General features: G+C 40.4%; 1 protein-coding gene across 11 annotated transcripts in view; it reads left to right on the top strand.

The window, feature by feature from the left end:
* Positions 1–23,778, top strand: part of RALGAPA1 (Ral GTPase activating protein catalytic subunit alpha 1) — a 155,809-nt gene that overhangs the window by 119,475 nt on the left and 12,556 nt on the right. For all 11 annotated transcript variants that reach the window (XM_068160385.1, XM_068160384.1, XM_068160383.1 and 8 more), the window contains one exon: positions 537–664. In XM_068160385.1, the coding sequence (XP_068016486.1) occupies positions 537–664 (128 nt within the window). The remainder of the gene's footprint in view (positions 1–536; positions 665–23,778) is intronic.

Below are 23,778 nucleotides of genomic sequence, written 5' to 3'. Positions count from 1 at the left end.
TAGATACCATAAAAAGGCAGGAAAAAAAGGAAGAAGGGAAAAAAATGGAAGGTGAGGGTTGGTGCACCAGCAATTTTGTGAGAGCTGTGTGCTGAGTTGGTCCTTATGGACATGTTATAACTAAACCCATGAAAAATACTATTTTAAAAATTGAATAATTATTCCTTTTGCTCACTGCCACCTACAATATTGTCACCTAGCCTTTCGACCTCCTAAACATCATCTGCATGGCTCTTGCCAGGATTTTGGCAGCAAATGCTGGCAATAAGCTTTGATTAGACATAGTATTCAAATAGTTTCTTAATTTTCTTCAAATGCTGTGTTATCTGTTGCCAAGGATATCAAGCAGTTACATGGCTGTATATTTCCACAAGAGAAAAGATCCATCATGGAGCACAATAACTGGCCTGATTATCTAGCAATGAGGAGGGGGGCGGGGGGAGAGAAATATTTGAGTGCTCTATTGTTAATGTTGATTGCTAATTGTTGCAGCTAACATCTTACTTTGTGTTGAATTTCTTTAACTTTTTGTTCAGGTCCCATTTTTCGGTCCACTCTTTGATGGTGCTATTGTGAATGGAAAAATTCTTCCTATTATGGTTCGTGCAACAGCTATAAATGCAAGCCGTGCACTGAAATCATTAATCCCATTGTACCAAAACTTGTATCCTTTCATTCAAATGGTCTCCAGGGCATATACATTCCCTTGCAGTTCTATAGATATGTTCTTCATGTTTTCTGTCATATGATAGATTTGTTGGATTAATATAGGGAAAACACATTCTCTTTTGTTCCCCCCCCCCCCCTTTTTTTTTGTGGTGATGATGCCTTTAGGAACCTTAAACCCACAGAAGAGTAGTCAGATGAAGATCAGCTTCATTTAATGAAGTAAAGAATAGATTCAGTGCTGCAAAAATTGCCTTTCTGATGTTTTGTGATAGGTACTTAGCACTTTTTTGCTACCAAAATTATTTTAATGACCATTTTGTGAGCAGACTCTCTAAAATAGTGATGTCATGGTGTTAGTGATCTTTCTTTCCTTAAAGATATGAAGTATTTATCCAATATTCATGTGACCTAGTTTTGTTTTCTAGTTCTAAGAAGGATATGGATGCTACTGTCCTTGAAGGTGAGAAATTTGTTACATTTTTGTCATACACATTTTGTTGCTCAGAGTACCAAGTTGTTGTCTAAATGATGTTGGCACCTTTGTGAGGATGTCAGAAAAAGTTAGCTCTTTGTTGTGGATTTTTGAATGGACTGTTCTTGGAAGAACAGGTTTACCACCCAGAAATCAAAAAGCATAAGGTAAGTCAGTCACTTATACTTCTCCCTTTCTTAAGATTGAATTCTGTGGCATACCTGCTAGCTAAACCTACAAGAACAGTATTTTTCTCCTTTTTATTTCCTAAGTTGAAAGATAAGTTAAAATTTTGATCCTAAAGGAAATCTTTGCTTAATTTCCACCCAAGATACAGTTACTCGTATTTGTCAAGTGATAAGGCTGTAAATGAATGGAATATGGAATGAAGCTGGAGGTGGGGAGATTCAGGCTGGATGTGAGGAGGAGGTTCTTCACCATGAGAGTGGTGAAACCCTGGAATGGGTTGTCCAGGGAGGTGGTTGAAGCCCTGTCCCTGGAGGTGTTTAAGCCCAGGCTGGATGAGGCTCTGGCCAGCCTGCTCTAGTGTGGGGTGTCCCTGCCCATGGCAGGAGGGTTGGAACTAGATGATCCTTGTGGTCCCTTCCAACCCTGACTGATACTATGATACATACAGGGCTTTGGCTTATATTTGATGAAGTTGGTTTACAGATAAGGATGTTTACAGTGAGGGTTGTGAAACACTGACCCAAGGCTGCCCAGAGAGGTGGAAGAAGCTCCATCCTTGGAAACATTTCTGATTAGATTGGACAGGGCTCTCAGCAACCTTATTTAATGGAGTATGTTCCTGCACACTGCCAGGGTGTTTGCACTGGATGACCCTTAGAGGTCCCTTCCAACCCAAACTATTCCATGCTTCTGTGAATGATGGATGATGTTTGATGTGATCACGCGAGTGACGCTTGTGCCATTTCTGTAGATGACTGATGTTGATTCATTGCATTTTTATGTTTGAAAAGGTCCAATCTTCTTGTCATTACTCAAGTGGATTAATCGAAGAATTCAAAATGTATTATCATCATTATACCATGAAAAGTGATGGCTGTACAGCATTATATTGATGTATAGTGGTGTGAGCAATTGGAAAACAATTTACTTTGAGATAGCAAACTTTCAGTACCAAAAAAAAACCCTCACAAACTTGTGTGTTGAGACTTTTTAACAGAATATGGAAGTTGTAATAAATTCCCTAGGCACAGCTTGCCAGCTCAATGTCTAGGAAATGGCAAATTCCTAAGGGCAGTGGGGTTGGTCTCTTCTCCCCTGCAACCAGTGGCAGAACAAGAGGACACAGTCTCAAGCTGCTCCAGGGGAAGTTTAGGCTCGAGGTGAGGGGAAAGTTTTTCACAGAAAGAGTAATTGGCCACTGGAATGTGCTGCCCAGGGAGGTGGTGGAGTCACTGTCCATGAAGGTGTTCAAAAAAGGATTGGATGTGGCACTTGGAGCCATGGTTTAGTTGTCACGACGTGTTAGGTATTAGGTAATAGGTTGGACTTGATGATCTCTGAGGTCTTTTCCAACCGGGTTGATTCTGTGATTCTGTTCTTGCACATTCACTTTGAACTTGGTTCTTCAAACTGTACTTTTTACATGCATGAATGCACTGCCTGTCACTTATGACATAATGTGACCACCATTAGAATCTTGATATTTGTCTCCTAATATGGTTAACATGATAAGTGGAAAGCATTACATATATTAAGTAGTGTGGCTTGGTGTGTTTAGTCTTGTTACATGATAAGACTATGAAGCACCGGTTGATTGGGCAGTGATGCTAATGGGCAGCTTTGTTAAGTAGGTGAAATTAATTTTCCACCTGGCTTTAGTATATCTTATCTGTAGTGTTTTATATGATACTTTAAACACTAAAATGATGAGGCACTTGGTGCCATGGTTTAGTTGATTAAATGGTGTTGGGTGATAGGTTGGACACGATGATCTCAAAGGTCTCTTCCAAGCCGGTCTATTCCATTCTACTCTATTCTATTCTATTCTATTCTATTCTATTCTATTCTATTCTATTCTATTCTATTCTATTCTATTCTATTCTATTCTATTCTATATATGTTGTACATAGTTATGTAAAGTTATATGCATATATATAAAGTATATAGTTATATAAACTATACTATAGTTATTTAACTAGATTTTGATGGACCTGTTTACTATTGTGGGCAATGGAGATGATCTCAAAGGTCTTTTCCAACCTGGTTAATTCTGTATTCTCTGTATAAGAAAGTCAGTGAACACTACTTTTAAAATGGGGATGCGAGCAGTTATTTAGAAGCTGTTTGCTTGGCATGAAATTAGAAAAACTGTACAAAGTTCCCTGGCTTGAATTAGGCTATGGTCAAGCCAGTTGTGTCAGTGGAGAACAGCAAAAAAAATGTTGAACTTCAAAGTTTGGCCTGGCTGTCAGTGGTTTAAAAACGTCATGGACGTGCTCTTGGTGTTCAACCTCTGGCCAAATTTGAGGTCAAGCAGGAATTTCTCTCATAGAACAATGCTAGCCTGTTGGATGTTTCCTGTAACATGGACATGGTCTGTTAACTAGGATTTTGAAAGTTGAATCTAATTGTGTTCCTGCAATAGCAGGGGATTGAAGACATCAAGGATTGGGTTTAGTGTCTCCTGATTTCTTTTTATTTTATTTTTTTTTTCCTGCAGCTTATTTTAGCTATGGCTGTAGCAGTTCTCCACAGGCTTTTAAGATTGTTGTGGACTGCAGGGCATGCAGGCAAGGGTATTTTATGGTCTGCGGTTAAATAGCTTTTCTGGAGAACCCTGCCTGACTTAATCTCTTTTGCAGAAGACAGGACTCATTGATCAAAGTGGCCTTTCGTTGTGTTGGGGTGTTGCTGGAGCAAAGAAAAAGAGGGCTTAGAGTAGTGAAAACAATATGCTTGAAGTGGGAAGGAAAAAGGGAGCAGAAAAACTGTATTTCAGAAGGTACAGCAAAGCAGAGACCCAGCTAGAAAAGTGAAGCTGATAATCAAGGCTTTTCATGTGTGCTCAGCTCTAACAGGGTCAATGAAAGAGAATTCTGAAGTGATCTGCTCAAAGTTACTTTGTGTTTACTTAGGAGTGTCTAATGCACTGGATCACTGTTAGTTTATTTGGAACTTTGATGATGGATAGTGAAAGGTAAGTTAAATGTGGATCTCAAGGGAACAGAAGTACTTGAGGCTTCTGTCAAACAGAAGACATTTCAAGCTCTACACTTTTGTATTCACTCTCCTTTTACCACAGTAGACAGTAGAAATTGTTAATTTCAAAGCCAGCATCAGTGTGTGGATATATCCATGCCTGCAGTGGTTTCAAATTAGAGAAGAGTAGACTTAGATTGAATAAACCTTTATTTAGAATAAACCAAACCAGATTGGAAGAGACCTTCAAGATCATCGTGTCCAACCCATCAACCAATCCAACCCACCTAAACAACTAACCCATGGCACCAAGTACCCCATCAAGTCTCCTCCTGAACACCTCCAATGACGGCGACTCCACCACCTCCTTGGGCAGCCCATTCCAATGGGCAATCACTCTTTCTGTATAGAACTTCTTCCTAACATCCAACCTGAACCTCCCCTGGCACAGCCTGAGACTGTGTCCTCTTGTTCTGGTACTGGCTGCCTGGGAGAAGAGACCATCATCCGCCTGTCTACAACCTCCCTTGGATGTTGGGAACAAGTTCTTAACCATGAGGATGGTGGAACAGTGGAACAGGTTGCTCAGGGAGGTGGTTGGGGCCCCATCCCTGGAGATAATTCAGAGTGAGGCTTGACAGGGCTGTGGGCAACCTGATCTAGTTGAGAATGCCCTTGCCTACTGCAGAGGGGATTGGACTAGATGACCTTTAGAGGTTCCTTCCAACCCAAACTATTCTGTGATTCTATGATTAAGCATGTGGTTTCTTTCACTGTGCTGTGCAACTCTGGGTGGGCACCTTTTGACTCAGAGTAGAGTTCGTCTTAATCTGTGCTTCCCTAACTACCTGAAAGGTGGTTGTAGCCAGGAAGGGGTTGGTCTTTTCTCCCAGGCAACCAGCACCAGAACAAGGGGACACAGTCTCAAGCTGCGCCAGGGGAGGTTTAGACTCGAGGTGAGGAGAAAGTTCTTCACCGAGCGAGTAATTCGTCATTGGAATGTGCTGCCCAGGGAGGTGGTGGAGTCACCATCCCTGGAGGCGTTCAAGAGGAGATTGGACGTGGCACTTGGTGCCATGGTCTAGTCATGGGGTCTGTGTTGATAGGTTGGACTCAATGATCCTCGAGGTCTCTTCCAACCTTAGTTATACTGTGATACTGTGATTTTTGAGGAGTATTGACATGTGACATTGTAGATCTTTGCGGTGATGAACAACAATGAACTCTTAGTTAAGCTGGGACTATATTGATTTACTCACATATGGGTTGTGAAGGAACTGGCAGTGAGTTTGGCCCTTCTGTTTCCAAGGAGGACTTATCCATCCTCCAAGTTTCTAGGTACAGATGCAACTGAAAAAGAATCAGCTGTCATTTGCAATCAGCAGGGACATTCAGGTCTCTTCATGCAACCTGATTGCAACTTTTTTCTTCATTGCACTAGCCTGTTAATCGTGATGTGGCAATGGGTAGTACCTGTGAATAGTATAATAATGGTTGCATGGATACAGGAAATTCTGCTCATCTCCCTTTTATACTCTGTCCTGACTTTGGGTACGTATTGTGCAAGCTGAAGTTAACTTTCTGAGGCTGACGTATTCTGACATACTCCTCTTTCTGATGCTATTTTGATGCTTCTGTTAGCAAACTTAGATAATAAAATGCTTTGAAGGTTTGATTTTGTTAATGATTTGTAAAGGTTTCATCTGCTCTGTTTTCTCTTTGCTTGGAATACCATTATGATATGTTTCTATATTGTAGTATATTAAATTAATAATCCACTAAATGTATCAGCACACATCAGTTGTGTGCAGCAAATGGCCTGCTCTAACTTGATGCTTGCCATATTCATTGCTGCAGCTGTGTGAAGAAAATATTGCCAGCTTGCTTGGAGTTTCTCTGTTGATTTGTGGAATTTGCTTTAATTTCCCCTGTGAGGATTGTGCTGCCCCTCACTATCTTTTGGTGGTCTGGCTTTCTTGTCACAGTACCTCCTCACCAACAGGCAGCATATATGCACACAGTAGCAAGGGACACACATGAAACCCTTGTATTGTCATGCTAATGAAGCAGCAGTACCCCTTTCTCCACGTCATAGCTGATGTGTTTCTTCTTATTGCATTTGTTGATGGCTTAAGAAGTACATGCCTATCTCCTGAATGTGCTCCAGCTGCACATTTACTAGGAAGACTTCTGAAACTCGTAACTAATAATGGAATAGTCATATCACAGGATGGTAGGGATTGGAAGGGATCTCTGAAGATCATCGAGTCCAACCCCCCCTGCCAGAGCAGGACCACAGAACCTAGCACAGGTCACACAGGAGCACATCCAGACGGGTCTTGAAAGTCTCTAGAGAAGGGGACTCCACAACCTCTCTGGGCAGCCTGTTCCAGGGCTCTGTGACCCTCACAGTGAAGAAGTTCCTCCCCATGTTGCGGTGGAACCTTCTGTGCTGTAGTTTGTATCCATTACCCCTTGTCCTATCCCAGGGTGCAAGTGAGCAGAGCCTGTCCCCTCCCTCTTGACACCCAGCCCTCAGATATTTATAAACATGTATTAAATTCCCTCTCAGTCTTCTCATCTCCAGATTAAAAAGCCCCAGGTCTCTCAGCCTCTCCTCATAGAAATAGATTAATTTAGATAGCAGATTAATTTAGATAGCAGAAATATAATGCTGTTTTAACTATTCAGTTTACAAAATACTGTAGAATAAATCCTAATCTAAATTATGGGATAAATCAATTTATTTTTAATCAAAACTGGGAAATGTACATCCCTTTATCTTCTTTTGGTGTCATATTCCTAAGCAGTTGATTCTCGCTGTATTGTAGCTGACCTTTTTAGGCAGTTGTATTCCAGAGAAAGAGAAGATATTAACCCTGTATGATATGTGACAAGACAGAAACTTCTTTTGGTATAAAATAATGTGCTTGTTGGAAGTTCCTTCTGTATTAAAAAGTCATAGCTCAGGGAAAAAAAAAGGAAGTCAAAGCTGAAAAGCACAGATTCTGACTTCCTTAAAGTCAAATAGGTTTTCTAGAAGTCTCATGGGTGCATGAGCATCTATAGGCAAAAGAATTGAGGATGGCAACGATGATAACTGTGTATCAAATGGAAAAGGCATAAGGGGTGCTCTGTCTCCTGATATGTGTATCATTAATGCATTTTGCACAGTGCCACTAATGAATTTTGGTGTAGTGAAAGGAATAATGAATGCCACTACAATTGCTCTTCTAACATGCTCTGGTATAGGAGTCTATTTAAATAGACATATGCCAAGATTCTCAGCAAACTTTGCAGTGTTTCTGGCAGTACAATTTTTATACAGGGCATCATCATCATCATTTATTTATTAAGGTTTTAATGTAGCCTGCTACTGATATTTGTCATCACAGGTGAGAAGAAATAGCCATTATTACTTTAAATACTTGACACCCTTTTTTTTCATAGGTATTACTCTATATGCTTTACAATAATTGAAAATTTCAGTATTTCTGTGAATGTTTATCCTTTCCCTGACTCATCCCATCACAACTTCATCTGATAACAAGTTCAATTAAGAGCCATAGATGAGTTAATCATAGGAGCCCTGCTGGGTTTTTTTCCAGAAGCAAGCAATCATTTCTACAATGTATTTTGCTGTTTAACGGTGAAAAGTGTTTTCCAAGTTCAAGCAAGAATCACAATGTAGAGAATAGGAGAGTGGTGAAGCCCTGGAATGTCCAGGGAGGTGGTTGAGGCCCCATCCCTGGAGGTGTTTAAGACCAGGCTGGATGAATTACATAGAATTACATAGAATAAACCAGGTTGGAAGAGACCTTCAAGATCATTGAGTCCAACCTATCAACCAATCCAACCCACCTAAACAACTAACCCATGGCACCAAGCACCCCATCAAGTCTCCTCCTGAAAACCTCCAATGATGGTGACTCCACCACCTCCCCAGGCAGCCCATTCCAATGGGCAATCACTCTCTCTGTATAGAACTTCTTCCTAACATCTAGCCTAAACCTCCCCTGGCACAGCCTGGGACTGTGTCCTCTTGTTCTGGTGCTAGTTGCCTGGGAGAAGAGACCAACATCCACCTGTCTACAACCTCCCTTCAGGTAGTTGTAGAGAGCAATAAGGTCACCCCTGAGTCTCCTCCTCTCCAGGCTAAGCAGCCCCAGCTCCCTCAGTCTCTCCTCATAGGGTTTCTGTTCCAAACCCCTCACAACTTCGTTGCCCTTCTCTGGACTCGTTCCAGCAAGTCAACCTCCTTCCTAAACTGAGGGGCCCAGAACTGGACACAGTACTCGAGGTGTGGCCTAACCAGTGCAGTGTACAGGGACAGAATGACCTCCCTGCTCCTGCTGGCCACACTGTTCCTGATGCAGGCCAGGATGCTATTGGCCCTCTTGGCTGACTGGGCACACTGCAGGCTCATGTTCAGCCTGCCATCGACCAGTACTCCCAGGTCCCTCTCTGCCTGGCTGCTCTCCAGCCACTCTGACCCCAGCCTGTAGCACTGCATGGGGTTGTTGTGGCCAATGTGCAGAACCCGGCACTTGAATGTGTTAAATCTCATGCCATTGGACTCTGCCCATCTGTCCAGCCTGTCGAGGTCCCTCTGGCTCTGGCCAGCCTGCTCTAGTGTGAGGTGTCCCTGCCCATGGCAGGGGGATTGGAACTAGATGATCCTTGTGGTCCCTTCCAACCCTGACTGATACTATGATTCTATGATATGATGTTCAGTCTTTCCTGTACTTTGACTTGCTCAGGTCTACTCCTCTCCCAAGTCTTGGTTCTCCTGACAACTCACTTGATCTTCCAATAATCCAAAATGTGATTAGGTAAATGTCTGCATGCAGTGGTATAGCATGAAGAACTGAAGGTTTCCAAGGCATTTGTAAGTAGATGATTGTTTTAATGGACTGTTCAGATATATCAGTTTCAAGGAGTCTTATCTAACAGTTTCTCTGTGCATTACAATAAGATTTAAATAGAAGAAAGTTTTCTGTCTCAGTCATGCACGTGCATGAGCACACATTTGTGCATGCATCTACTTGTAGGCTTGCAATGAAAGTAATAGCTATTTATATAGAAATTTTCCCCTGAGCCAATACAGCCAATTAATGTGTTTTCTTCTGATGTCACAAGTATATTTGAACAATAAGAGGCAGTTGTAAGGAAAATTCCAGAGGAAATATGAGGAAAATTTAGTTTCTTGTAAACCACAGATAGCTTAAGTGCTTAGAATAGCAAAGCAGTAATGCAAAAAACCAACATAAGCTCTACCTAAATAACTGCTCCACCACCTCCCTGGGCAGCCCGTTCCGATGGCCAATCACTCTTTCTGTGAAGAATTTCTTCCTAACATCCAGCCTACAAAAATTGTTTTAGAATCATAGAATTGTTGGGGTTGGAGGGGACCTCAAGGGTCATCCAGTTACAACCACTCTGCCATGGGCAGGGACACCTCACACTAGATCAGGTTGCATAAAGGCACATCCAGCCTGGCTTGAAAAACCTCCAGGGATGGGGCTTCTACCACCTCCCTGGGCAATCTCTTCCAGTGTCTCACCATCCTCATGGTGAAGAACTTCTTCCTAACATCCAATCTGAATCTACCCATTTCTTCTTTTTTTTTCATTGCCCCTAGTCCTATCATTACCTGACACTCTAAAAAGTCCCTCACCTGCCCCATTTCCCCTCCCCCCCCCCTTTTCCCCCTCAAATCCCAGAGCACCTGGGCTCTGTTGTGAGTCTCCTCCCACCCCAGGTGTGACCACTTGGTCCTCTTCTCCTTCCCCACCCACTCCCCTTTTTAATCCCCCCCTGGAAAAGCAGAAGCTCCAAGCTGAGCCCATCTGGGCTGAGGGATCCTCCTCTCATCACTGGTGAGTGCCCATGGTGCACACTGGGTGATGGTGGTGGTGACTACAAAGGCCGGGGGGCCTGGTGGCCCCCCGGTTAGGTAGGAAGACTGTTGATGGCTGCTCCAATATCATCCATGGGTGCTGGCTGGGCCTTCTTACTGGGGCTGAGCTCCTCTGTTAGGTACCTTGGCTGGTGAGGGTCTTGCTTCGGGCTCTGGGATGGCCACAAAAATGGTGGTGATGGAGCAGGAGCTGTTTAGTCATATGATATTATGCTAATTACACTTTTTTTACCTGGAGGCCCCTTGAGTCTGCTCTCATCATTCAATAAATCTCTGCTTTTGTGCCTCATTTACAGACCATTTCTTCCCCCTCACTGCTTCTTTTCAGAAATAAGGAAGGAAAGGAGGCAAAAAAAGCAGTAAAGCATATCTGGAAAATGCATTCACTTATCAATCAACTCTGAACAGGAAGCCTTCAGGAAGAGGGGCAGGTTGGAAAGTGAGAATCACTTCTTATGAATCACAAGACAAATTTCACAAAGAACAGACAGAAAAAGACTGCATCTTCTCCATTGTGGTTATGTTTCATAGTGGTAAATGCAGAGGAAAGAAAAAGTTCAAGCTGGCTTGGAAATCTCAGTCACACTTCTTTACAGAAAGAATCATTGAGAAAGGGACATTGTGACAAGTGAATGCCCACCCTTCATACAGAAATACACAATTAACCAGGTTGAAAAAGACCTTTGAAATCAAGTCCAACCTATTGCCCAACACCATCTAATCAACTAAACCATAGCACCATGTGCCCCATCCAGTCTCTTCTTAAACACTTCCAGTGAGTGTAACTCCACCACCTCTCTGGGCAGCCCATTCCAATGGCCAGTCACTCTTTCTGTGAACAATTTCTTCCTAACATCCAGCCTAAACCTCCCCTGGCGCAGCTTGAGACTGTGTCCTCTTGTTCTGTCACAGGTTGCCTGGGAGAAGAGACCAACCCACCACCTGGCTACAACCACCCTTCAGGTAGTTGTAGATGTCAATAAGGTCTCCCCTGAACCTCCTCTTCTCCAGGCTAAACAACCCTAGCTCCCTCAGCCTCTCCTCATAGGGCTGTGCTTCAAACCCTTCACCAGCTTTGTTGCCCTTCTCTGAACACATTCCAACAACTCAACATATTTCTTAAACTGAAGCACCCAATGGATAACATCACACTAAAGTTCACCCTGTAAAGAGAGGGGGAGGCCAAAATTAAACCCAACTAAGATTCCAAAGCATAAATTGTGCTATTTATGTTTATTAAGTACAGTTTGAAATCTTGTCTGAGGGACATCTTACCTAACAGTTCAGTAAATGAGGAGAGTATTGATTGGCATATGCTGCTTAAATCGATCACCTTGACAGCCAGAATTACAGTAATCTGTCAGTATTAATGACTGTCTTTCAAGCCTTGATACCTCTCCTTCGCTTGCCTCGTCTTGCCTCACTTCTGTTTGAAGTGCATTTTCTTGCAGCCTCTGTTTTTGTCAGGGTAGGTACTTTTGTAGGGGGTTTTTGTCCCCCGAGTCCAATTTATCGGCTTGATCATGCAATTAGAGTTAAAATGCAGCACCAGGGAGCAAAAGTAGGCAGTGTTCTGAGTAACAATTGGACCTCAGAGGTAGAGCAAGCCTGTGCTCAGCCATCGTTTATTAGTTACCTGTCGAAAGAATAGGATTGCTTTGCAATGAGTAATTCCAAAGCATCACTTTAAATGCCTTTGATTTTAGCCACTAGAGACAAGTGATTGAGCCAACACTTGTGATAGGTTTTTAAACTCTTGCCTTACTGTTTATCATATAGACACTTCAAACAGCTGCTGGAGAAATACTTGCAGATGTATGTACCAAGGTGCTGCTGTTACTGCGTTTTCGTGTAGGCACACACATCATTTCGAGTGGACTGCATGCATTTTTAATGTGAGGGGGAAACTGAAGTGGGAAGCTTGAAAGCTGTGTTTTAAAGTAGTGTAATTTCATGTTTATAGTCTGTGAGGTTTTTGGCAAAACACACATAATGTACCTGCAGTTCTGGATTTGTACACGTTCAGGTCACCATATTGTCTTCAGTAACTGCCCTGCTTCTAATCCCACAGAACCTGCCTTCCCTATCCCAATTAGCTCTTCTCTCTGTACCTCTTCTTGCGCTGTCTGCAGATAGGAACTGGGGTGCTGGAGGCACCTGTTAAAGAGGTATAGTGTAAGCACATGAGCTTAAGTGCAATAATATGACCACAAGAGATCTATCTTGTTTGTATCTGTCCAACTTGGGGTTTAATTAGTAGTGTAGCTTTATTTATTAGTTGCTATTCCCTAATGAAATGCATGAGATTCTCTTGAAAGTGGTAAAAAAGGATTGTCTCTAGTAATACAATTTTCTACTAAGAGCTGACTGCTCTGTTAATGTTCAATGCAGTTATAGGGGAGACTCAAATCTAGGTTCTTCTGTATGCTTCCATGAATTGAATTTACTCATTTGGAGGGGAAGGATTCATTCCACTGATTTGTCTAAAATGTGTAGGATTTTACCAACAGCATTCTGGTTTAGAATAAAAGGATGTCAGTGGGCTACCCTAAAAAAAGCAGTGAGGTGCTTTACCAGTTTCCTGGAACTTCTGAATTTGGATCTCTTAATACAAATAGCTTGAAGGAGGACAGTTCTTTTTTTTATTGCACCTCTTTAAGGTAGGAAATCTTTGGGTTTGTATATTGTAAGCGTGAAGTTAGCAGAGCAATCACTCTTGCATTATAAAATGTGTTTTAAATACCCTTAAGAGTCCTTAAACTGCAATGAAAAAAAAAATAAACTAGTTCAGTCTTATGCAGAGTTGATTGCCTTGTACATAACACAAAATGACAGGGGTTTTGTTAATACCTACTTAACCTTATTAATTAACTAAACATTTTGGGTAACAAAAGCCCTTTGTTAAAATGTTAAGACTCTTGCCCCCTAGAGGTGTTAAAATTCATGTGGATTTCTTTGATAGCTCTCAGATGTCTGCAAATAAAAGCAGGGAAGAGCATGCAATTTTTCCTGATGCTTCTGAGATTTGAATAAAGAAATGGTTTTTAAAACCATTTAATCCCTACCCTTAAATCAATGAAAAAATGCTGTGTTTTGCAACGTTAGTACTTGCCCTAGTCATAAATTCACCCCTAATCACACGTCTTGCAAACAAGTCAAAAGCTGTGTATGTGTAAAGAATAAATATATACCATTGTGCATGGCTGGCTCTGATATTTAAATTGGTGAGAAATGTGGGAGATTATTGTAACAAGCAAAACTGACAAACAGAATGGCTGTGAGACAGAGTAGTGTTTGTGAGGGAGCCGAGTAAGATATTGGCAAACTGTATCTGCGGCATTCTGCGTATGGTAATCAAGACAATTGGAGGTTGTTTTCCACTGCCAGCAGAGGGATTAGAAGATGATAGGTACCAGGAAAAAAAAACCCAAGGAGATTAATAGAAACTAGCACATTGGTTGTCTTTGTTCTCTTAAAGGTCCATATTTCAGTTACTGAAGAAGGGGGTTATTTTCAGTACCCCTCAGTATATAGAAATACTTAGCTAGAGATGGAAGGTACTTTGTCTAACAATATTCACTAATTAAACAGGTCAAAATTAGAACAGAAAAGGCTGGATGTATATAGTTTCATGCTGTATGTGCCACATACTTCAGAGGAAAAAAAATAATGAGTAAACTAACATAAAGCAAGGATTAAAAGTTAGCATTACATTTGGTAATTCTGGTTACCATATGGTAGTCCAAAGGACATGAGTCTCCTCACAGCCCAGCCAATCAAATTAATCTCTATGTACTTTCTAGACATTGAGAAAATAATTTAATTACTGATTAACTGCACCTGAATAGATCTGTGGGTCACAAATATATCTATCTCCTTCTGAATGCTTCTCCTCCCAGACAGAAGAATGCAGGCTATTAGAAAATCTTTTGATTTCTGCTTGCCAAACTGTAGTTACCCTCCATCTGTTCTTGCCAATTGTGGAAAAAGGTCAGTTTTCAGCAAAGCCATGCATTTCACAGAAGGTATGTGAAGTGAAATTTCACAGGGGACATGATGGATCCTGATTCTTAGTGATAAACCTTTGGGGCCAGCAGGGTTGGCATATGGTTCAGCATGATATGAAGGCTTGGGTTCCCTGGCTTCACTTCTTTGGCGTGGAACTGATAAAACCTGTCTCTTAAGTATTGTTTTGCTGGACACCAATCATGGGCAGCAGGAACTGCCCATTTAACTCTCTGTGGGAAGGAAGCCCAGGCTGTGTTCACAATAGTGCCATTGTAGTGCTGCAAACTGCTCTCAACAGCTTGACCGCACTAGGGAGGAGGGTGAAGGGGCTGCTTTACTAATTGCCCTTCAAAATAAAGAGAGGGGGAAGTAACTGAAAATTAATCTTTGTTGTCTTCATATAAATAGAAAAGGACTGTCTTTGAGTTTTTTTAAAATCAACTTCACTGCCCTCTGAAGAGATTTTTAAGTAGATTATTTCATGCAGGTATTGCAGCAACCCAGAGAAAAAAATTTTTTCAACTATAAAAGGGGAAAAAAAAATAGTTCTATTCTAACTACATTGGTGTAGATTGGAATCAGTGACAAAATTTCTCATGTGAGAAGTTTTCTGTGTTGCTGTGTAGTGAGGAATTCCAAATTAATACATGTCTTTATGTGCAGTCTTTTAGCTGAACAATATCACTGCTAGTATAATTTCATGTTTATGTAATTGTACAGTTAGTCATGATGGCTTTATGAAAGGCATTTTCCTTAATATTTCAATTAGTATGCCTGTATGTGCAGAGAAAATGTTTAAGATAGAAATTTAAATATTTGAATGCATGAACAGTGGCCTTAAGTATTCATGCTAGTAGCAGAGAGCAAAGAGCCAGTCTTGATTCTGTAATTTTATACTTGTCAGTTTTGATGACTGGAGTTAAAACTGATGTAATGCTGAGTGCTGGAGTGGGGGAAAAAAATCCCTCTCCCAAAACTTGGGGTTGGTATGTGGGGCTGCAGATCCCCCTGGCCTGTACTGTTTCACATTATTCATTGGCTGAAGGGATGATTGCAGCATCTCTCATGGGTGTATTTTTGGTTCGGTATCCTTAGTAAACCATAGTCCCTTGGCCTGTTGGCCCTGTGCCTCCTCTGCTGTCTTCTACAAACCTGCTGCTAAAGAGGGGCCTGAAGCAGTGGCATCAGTAATGGGCATCAGTTAGCACAACACACACCATGTAGGTTCCTCCATTCCTGTCTTGGATACGTTAGGAAGACAAATCCTCCCTGGAAGTTGGAGTAGGAATTCTAACTGTATAAGGATTTTAGCACTCTGCTTCACTGTTTTGTTTTCACCTCCATACCCTGTTACCAAAACATGGGCAAGCATGGTATTTATAAATACTGTCATTAGTCCTCTAGCCACACAGCCAGTAAAGTTAATGAGTAATCTGTTAGTGCTGAGGTGTTCATCCTTCTGATGCTGCTAGCCATCTGATCTTACCATCTTTCTAGTTTCATGCCTAAAATGCAGTTTAGGATTTGTAAAACCAACATTACACAATAAATAGTACCAAACCAGAGACTTTCTACTATATGTTTGTCTTCATCTGCTCCTGCTATATTTCAAGCAGATAATTCATTGGATGCCCATTCTTCCTCTTACTGCAGAGTAGATTATATTTAAGTCAAGATTAATGGATAGATTCTGATGTTAAAACCCAGTCTCTGAGCCTGTCATTCCCTAGAGGCATATAGTGCATTAGTTTAAGCCAATATGCTGCTTATCGTAGATACTATGACACTGTCTTAAATGACAGTTTACTGTACTTTGTTGCTGCTTACTCCGCTAATAAAATCACTATATTGTGTTCTTGATAATTACAATATTAAATAGAAACTTAATTGGATTACTGCACATTTAGATACAGATAGTTCCTAAGTAATTGTCCACTGTAAAATTCCTGATACTCATTTTTTTTTCACTCTCATGAGGTGTGTTGTGTCAGTGTCTAAACTTCATACTTAGTTCAGACGCCTTAGCTGAAGGAGTGCTGAAAAGTGATCTGCAGTGGGATTTTTTTTTCCGTGTGAAGGAGTACCTTCTATCATGTAGTTTTTCACTTGATTCTTGTTGGGTTTAAAATCCTTCCATAAGATGCTTTCATTTGCCAAAGTCCTTGAAATAAAATAACTTCTGGGTCTTACAGAGAATTCAGTTGAGTATTGTAATCTGGATATTTTTTTGTCCTTAACTTGGGAATTGTTAGAAGGCTTTGAGCATCAGTTTGTCATATTTGCTGCATAAGCAGATGATCAGAATTACATTTCATTTAATTGAGTGAGTATATGTAATTTTACATGGTTCTCTTGAAAAAAAAACCACCAACTTTATCCCTCAGAATTAAGCTGCATAAAAATCACAGCAAGATTAACATTTGTTTAACCCCTTACACTTGCACTTTAATTCCATATATCTTTATGAGTGCCTTTTGTAGAGGAGTTTGGTGCCGAGTGGTTACATTTTTCATTTCATAATTGAGTGTTTTAAGTGGTTAAGCATAGTCCAAATTTTATCCAATTCCAGCTTGTGTTAATGGTGCTACACTCACACTGCCTTAGCACCTGTTATGGATTTTGAGTCATCTGGCAGCCCGTGGGACTTAGATAAAGAAGTACCAGGTGTCCTGCCTGTCTCTTAATTGAGACGCAATGTAAACAATATAGACTTGGCAATATGGTTATAGGAATGGATTAAAGCCCAGCTTTGTCTGTGCTGATGAATCACAGCTTTTTTTTTTTTTCCTTCCTAGATGATGTTATAAACCACTGAAGAATTTAGGTAGCTGTAAGATGTGATGGAACAACATAAAAATAAACAATATATCAAGGATTTTCCTAGAAGGACAATGTTGCAGAATGTTAAATGTTTTGAGATTTCTCGTGGAAAAAGTAAGCATCACTGAGAATTTCTTGCAGAAGTGTGGCCGTTTTTAGAATGCTCACACTAAAAATGAAGATTCTTACACAAATGCAGATAAAGTCAATGCCTCTCACTATAGAATGTGTTAGTAAACTAGGCAGAAAGCAATAGGATTGATTTGGAAACACTCAGTGGCTGCATGTTTATGTAGCTTATCCTTACCTTGCAGGACTTTTAACCATTTAACCAAAGGGTAGATATACTGGAAGTAATCTCCTTTAGCTGTAAGGTTAGTACTTTTAAAGAAAAGAAAAAGCCAAAACACCTCTAAATGGCAAAAGTACACTTTGATATCATTTGCCCAATAACTTTTAATTTATCACAGACTTCTTAAACTGAAAAATGAAAAGTCATTTTCATTACATTAATTTAAAGAATGATGCAACTGTGTGCATGGGAAATAAATTGCAAGATCTGGAAGGATGTGATTAATTTGTGTTAGTTGATCTATTATATATTCCCTTATTTTCTCTATGAAGAAATATACCTCAGAGATTGCCTCAGCCCTTTTGCAGTTACAACTTAGAATAGAACAGAATAAACCAGGTTGGAAGAGACTTTCAAGATCATTGTGTCCAACCTATCATCCAACACCACCTAATCAACTTGTGTTGCAAAGGGGTTTTATTAAAGGTGATTAGGTACTACATTGTATATTTGCTTAAATTCTACAGTCTTAATATGTTATTTGTTTTGTACATTTGCTTTCATTTCTTCAATGAGATATCTACATGAATTGGTAGATTGGTGTCTGTGCATTACTTAAAATCAGTGATTTTGGACAATGAACACTGAGTACCTTACACACTTTTAAAATGTTTTCATGAAATGAAAACTAGAAGTTTACTTCTAAAATGTGATTTTTGATTCCCTTGAGCTTTATGTTCCATTTTTATGAGTATTGAAATACATTGTTACATTTTATTGCTTTCACTGGTATTGAAAATATTTTCATTAGAGGGGAAAAAAAATCTCACCTGTTTAGAAGTGTCAAGCACAGTACACTTTTTTTTCTTCTCTTTTACCTAAATCAATTGCATCATGAGGAGAATGGACTGGGTTCTGCCTTACGAATCATCAGTGTTGCGGCTAAGTTCCAATTGTATATGCAGAAGGTGCTTTCATTTACAGCATAGCTGTGTAAACAGATGCACAGAGCTAAATATTTATATGCCATTTTCAATTTTGTCAGTGTTTAAGAAACAAGAAAGAACCCAGGCTGACTTTAGAATATCAAGTTGACTTAAGTAAACAGAAAATGTAACTGGGGGGGGGGGGGGGGAGGAAAAAAAATCTATTTGTATACTGTTCAAACTAGATGTGGAAATCACTGAAATACAATAAACAGGGAACACCATGATGCCACTTCTACAGAGTCACTTTTCAGAATATAAGAGAACTTTAACTATTCCTCTCAGTGTGGCCAGTTGATACTGATCACCCACCTACATACAAACCACTGCTAGTTGCGGGGCTTCTAGCACTGGATCAATAGCAGCCCAACTCACATCCTTCATTCTAAGAGCCAACAAAGACTACAAATTGCTGTGACTCAGTATGAGTTCAGCTGGTTTGACAGCCACTGCACAATCTCTTCTTTTGGAGTGAGATTTCCCAGAAAAAACTTCAATTTCTCTGATGTGTGGGTTTTGTCCTGTCGTCCTTTACACACTGGATTTTGCTATGGCTAACTTTTCCTTTCAGCTGCAATAAAAACTTGGTCCTAACCCGTACTTGTTATCTTTTTAAGGGAGGCAATCCTCCTTTCACATTTTGATGTCAGGAATTGTGTTTTGCTGGGAAAAATCCACCCATTGGAGTGGATGTTTTCATCATTTTGAGTAGCTCAAACTGTAGCAATTAATTACATGGGGTTTGCACACCTTTTCAGACCAGGGAGAGAGAAACTTAAAATCTCTTACCAGCATATGCCATTTACTGTGCCTCACTGTTTCTTTGTTTCCTTTGGCCTTTAAAATCCTTGGAGCACTTTTGTATGCTGACAATACTACAGATTTGGGTGTTTTTTTTTTCCTAGAGCAGAAGAGGTGTACTTCTAAATTTGCTGTTGGGGGCAAAGGTAGTAAACAAGAGGGTGTCATTTTATATAGCTTTTCTTAAAATACTATTAATCTCTTTTCTAAAAAAACCCTCTTGCAACTGTCCATTGATCCTACAAGCAAGTATCTCTGGGTGGAGGATTTTCACTTTCCATTAAGGATAGAGTGGTGCTTTGGTTTCTGCTTGTCTAAATTACTTTCCAAACGTCTGGCTCACAAAGTCATACTTTCTACAATCATATCAATATGTATTGACTTCTTAGATGACTTGGCTAACAGTTGGACGTGCCAGGGATGCAGCTGTACATGTATTTCTGACAGTCATTTGTAATTAGACATGAAAAAGTCCATCTTGCTATTGAGAAATTCATTCTCTGGCTTTTCTTTTTCTCAGAGATATTTTTAGGCAAACATCAAAACCTCTTTTTCCTAGCACTAGAATCAAAGATTCTCGCTGCATACTGTCTGTGTTGGGATCATATATCCCAATATACAGTTATGTTGTGACATACTGCACCAGTGTGCCAATCTATATAAATACAGAGCATCAGGAGAGAAAATTTATTCATAAAACTTCCACAGAGTGTCTGATTTTGCTTTTTCCTTACTTTTTTCTGAAGGAGAGAGACAGTGCTGGGAAAATAAATCACTGAAGAGCCCACATTTTTACTCCCTTTCACAAAGGGAATCCTTTTGTTCATAATCCTTTTTTTGCTGGGTTTGTTCTTGTTTGGTTTTTGTTGGGGTGTTTTAAGGAAAGAAAAATATTAACCAAAACCAACTTATATTATCAATACTGGACATGACTAGCCCCTCACTGTGGGTGTAGGAATGCTTGCAGCATTGTTGAGCTTGCAGCATTGTTGAGCTTGCAACTTGGAGCTTCATCATTCTGGAGTGTTGCCTTAGCTATAATGATCTTGATGGGTGACCTTATTGCTCTCTACAACTACCTGAAGGGAGGTTGTAGACAGGCAGATGTTGGTCTCTTCTCCCAGGCAGCCAGTACCAGAACAAGAGGACACAGTCTCAGGCTGCACCAGGGGAGGTTTAGGTTGGACGTTAGGAAGAAGCTCTATACAGAGAGAGTGATTACCCATTGGAATGGGCTGCCTGGGGAGGTGGTGGAGTCACCATCATTGGAGGTGTTCAGGAGGAGACTTGATGGGGTGCTTGGTGCCATGGGTTAGTTGTTTAGGTGGGTTGGATTGGTTGATGGGTTGGACAGAACGATCTTGAAGGTCTCTTCCAACCTGGTCTATTCTAATCTAATTCATCCAGATAACATCTTCAAGTTGTCTACTAAAATGGAAGCTGAGGCATAACTTTGTATTGTGGTATCTGAAGTGCTAAATACTTCCTTTTGGCTTTTTGAAAAATACAGAGTCTCTGCCCTTGGTATCTGTAGTGACTTCACAAAAGCATTGCCTTCAAATTCTGTTGAAGAAAAGAAATTGATCTGACATTACAAATATGACACCATTTTAGTGTATTAATGAGCTGTGCATCACTTCATCCCTTTTTTAAGTTTCTTCATTGTGTAGGTCCTTGTCATTCATCCTTCCCTCCAGAAGCTGCTGGGGAAGTCTCCTGATGAAACATTTTCTTTATCTTCTTATTCCATAAGTCTTGAGACTTTAGACAGAACTGCTCTGTTGATCTGACCCATGTTCCTCATGAGTCTAAAATACAGGTCAGAAAAGTCTCTGCACAGCAAACACTTTGTTCTTGGATGCCAGTGATGTTCACAGGTGTCTAAAGCTTTCACTGCTCTGCTTCTCTAGAGATCTGCTCACTTGAGCACACACTAGAGCTGCCTAAGGCATTGCTATATCTGAGTAGACAAATGCCCAGTTTGTGCCTCTCTTTATCCAATGAGTAGATAAATATTTGCTCATTTGACCTGCAAGGCACCAATGCTGAGAGTTTTGAAGGTATACTCGCTGGATTAGAGCCCACTCAGGTGCAACAGGAGGTAACTCCCTGGTTACATCAGGCAGCCAGGAAACAATAGCAGTTTCCAATTTTGAGGCCACATCTCCTGCCTCTTACAAAACTGTTCTAACCGTTGGGACTGAGGACGTTTTGTAATCAGGCACACTCTGTTCAGTGCTGAAATTGCTCCTCCTTTCATAAAGTAAGATCTCCCCTGAATCATAGGGAAAGTACATGCTGATCTCTATAGCCTTATGGTTATGGTACTTCCCTGGGAGAGGAGAGTCCCTGGATTCCAGTTCCTGATCATGAACTGTTTGTTACCAGATGGTTTTTGGAGTGGACTCTAGGATTTTTTTTCTCCAGCCCTTTTCCAAATCTAGCACTTAGGTGCCCTGGTAACAGCTAGATCACAGATTTGTGAAGTGCCATATCCTTAAAGTCTTGGAAATTTTACTTCATATTAAAACTGCTTTTTCTGTGTTTTTCTTCAGCCTCAGGTTGATGAAATTGAGTATTGGTATTCCCTGGATTATTGTAACGTAGTAATCATGCATCCACTCTTCTGCAAAAGACTAGATAGATTTATTGTCATTTTATTCAGTTCTAAAACTGAGAAGTGTGAATAAGAAGAAGGGAAAGAAAACATGTAGTCACAATGACAATAAATCTGTGGAAATGACTAAGAGGAGACTAATTCAACAGAAGGACTTGAAAGAGGGAGACAGTAGAAGAGGCTGAACAGCGGGAAGTATGGATGCTGGGGGGATTTCATGGTTAAAATTACAGGGAATGAAAAGTACTGAGGAATATGAGATGTGGGGAAATGTAGCAGAAGCATTTCCTTACCAAATTGAAGGATGACAATGCTATGGATAAAAGGGAGGGAATTGTTTGGGATATAAAGGGAAAAGATTTGGATGGTGGATGAAGATGCAAGGGGGAGAGCTGTTTTTTTCTTTCTTGTGAAACATCTCTGTCCTTGGCATCAGGCCTCATTATACTGAGTTAGATTACAGCACAAGGCAGGTGTTGTTTGTCCTCCAGAAATAAAAAAAGCCAAGTGTAAAACTGAAGACACAAAAATGAAGGCAGATGCAAAATTCTGGGAAATGGGAAACAATAGTAGACAGCATGAATAGTTATGTGATCTGCACAGCAATAGACTTCCAAGGTGTTTTCCTTCTCTTTTTTTATCTTTTTTGATAAATATCACAACAAAATGGAGAGTTTGAGAGGGGATTGTTTTGTGGACACTTACAGAGAGCTAGTGCTAGGCATAAGGAGCCCCATGAAGGAAAAAAAGAATACTTGTCAAAAAAAGTCAAGGTGAGTGAGAGTTGCTGCCTGCATTAACTGACTGGAGGCAAGTGTGGGTTGGATAAAATTATCAAATAGCTGTGGACTGTAAGGTTAAAATAAGTAGCCTGCATTCATTGTAGGGAGTGGTAGAGTGATGGCAATACCTGAGGATGCCCCATCTAGGCAGTGTGTTCACAAAGTGGTCTTGCAGTGCTCAGGTTAGATGTAAGGAGGAAGAAAAATTTGTTGAGGCCAGAAAAAAGAGTATGGCAATAACTGAGATTTTAAGTAAGAGCTAATGGCTGGGAAAAGTTGTGTCTTTGATTATACAACAGGAACGTGCAAGATGTGGATGTATTCTGCCACAGGAATCTAAACAGAGCTTCAATTAATGAAGTGATGCAGTCAACAGTGATGGAGAGCTATTAGGTGAAAACATAAGATGGTCATTTTCAGAGAGAGTAGGCATAAGTAGGTGATCGAGCAGGCAGACTTTCAGTGCTTGTTCCCCAGTGCAAATCAAGAGGTCTCAGAGAATGTTTACAGTAATAATAGCCAGTGCAGTAATTCCAGCATTAATAGGAATAACTGGAGATTTAGAGAACAAGTAAAATGGATTGTAATACAAATGAAATTTCAGCTGGAGTGACTACAACCTGAGTGACCTATAAAGGTATGGTTTCCAGATTTATTTATTTTTTCCTTGCACTGATTGCATTTTTCAGAGCAATATCTTCTGAAAAAGTACAATGAAGTAAGTGGAGATTTTGTTACACTCTTTGCAGATGATATGTCTGCGAGCTTTTAGCTGACAGGTTTGGGTGAGTGCCTGTATAATTAATGTATCTCTTTCTATCTCTTACCTTTTTTATCCTTTCTCATTTGTTCCAGTTAGCACCTTCTTCAGAAGCAGAAAACTCCCTCTCTGTGCCAGAGTCTTTCTCCATTGGTTTGTCTGCACATCCTTCCCATTCCATCTTAATTGCTAATGCCAGTGGCAACATCCACTGGCAGTAAGAATACAGCTTGCATTGCCCTGTTATTAGTAGCCATTGACTTTGTGTGCACCACTCAATTTCTAGGTGCTAATAACTCTTCCCTAGAGAGCAGCATTTTAAAGAAATAAATGTCTAGCCTATTAGAAGTAATGTAGAAATTAACTACCATGGGTTTATGGTTACTCTTGCAGATAGTTACATTGAAATACAGAACAGAATTAGGTTATCTCAGCCACAAAAAAACATACAAATTTGGTGTGTTAAAATACTAGAATGTTCTG

This window comes from Melanerpes formicivorus, unplaced genomic scaffold (assembly GCF_026170545.1).
Source record: "Melanerpes formicivorus ecotype bairdi unplaced genomic scaffold, bMelFor1.0.p_v2 SCAF_49, whole genome shotgun sequence".
Lineage (NCBI taxonomy): Eukaryota > Metazoa > Chordata > Aves > Piciformes > Picidae > Melanerpes > Melanerpes formicivorus.
Note: the sequence above shows the minus strand (reverse complement) of the source record. Positions and strands in the feature narration are given on the sequence as shown.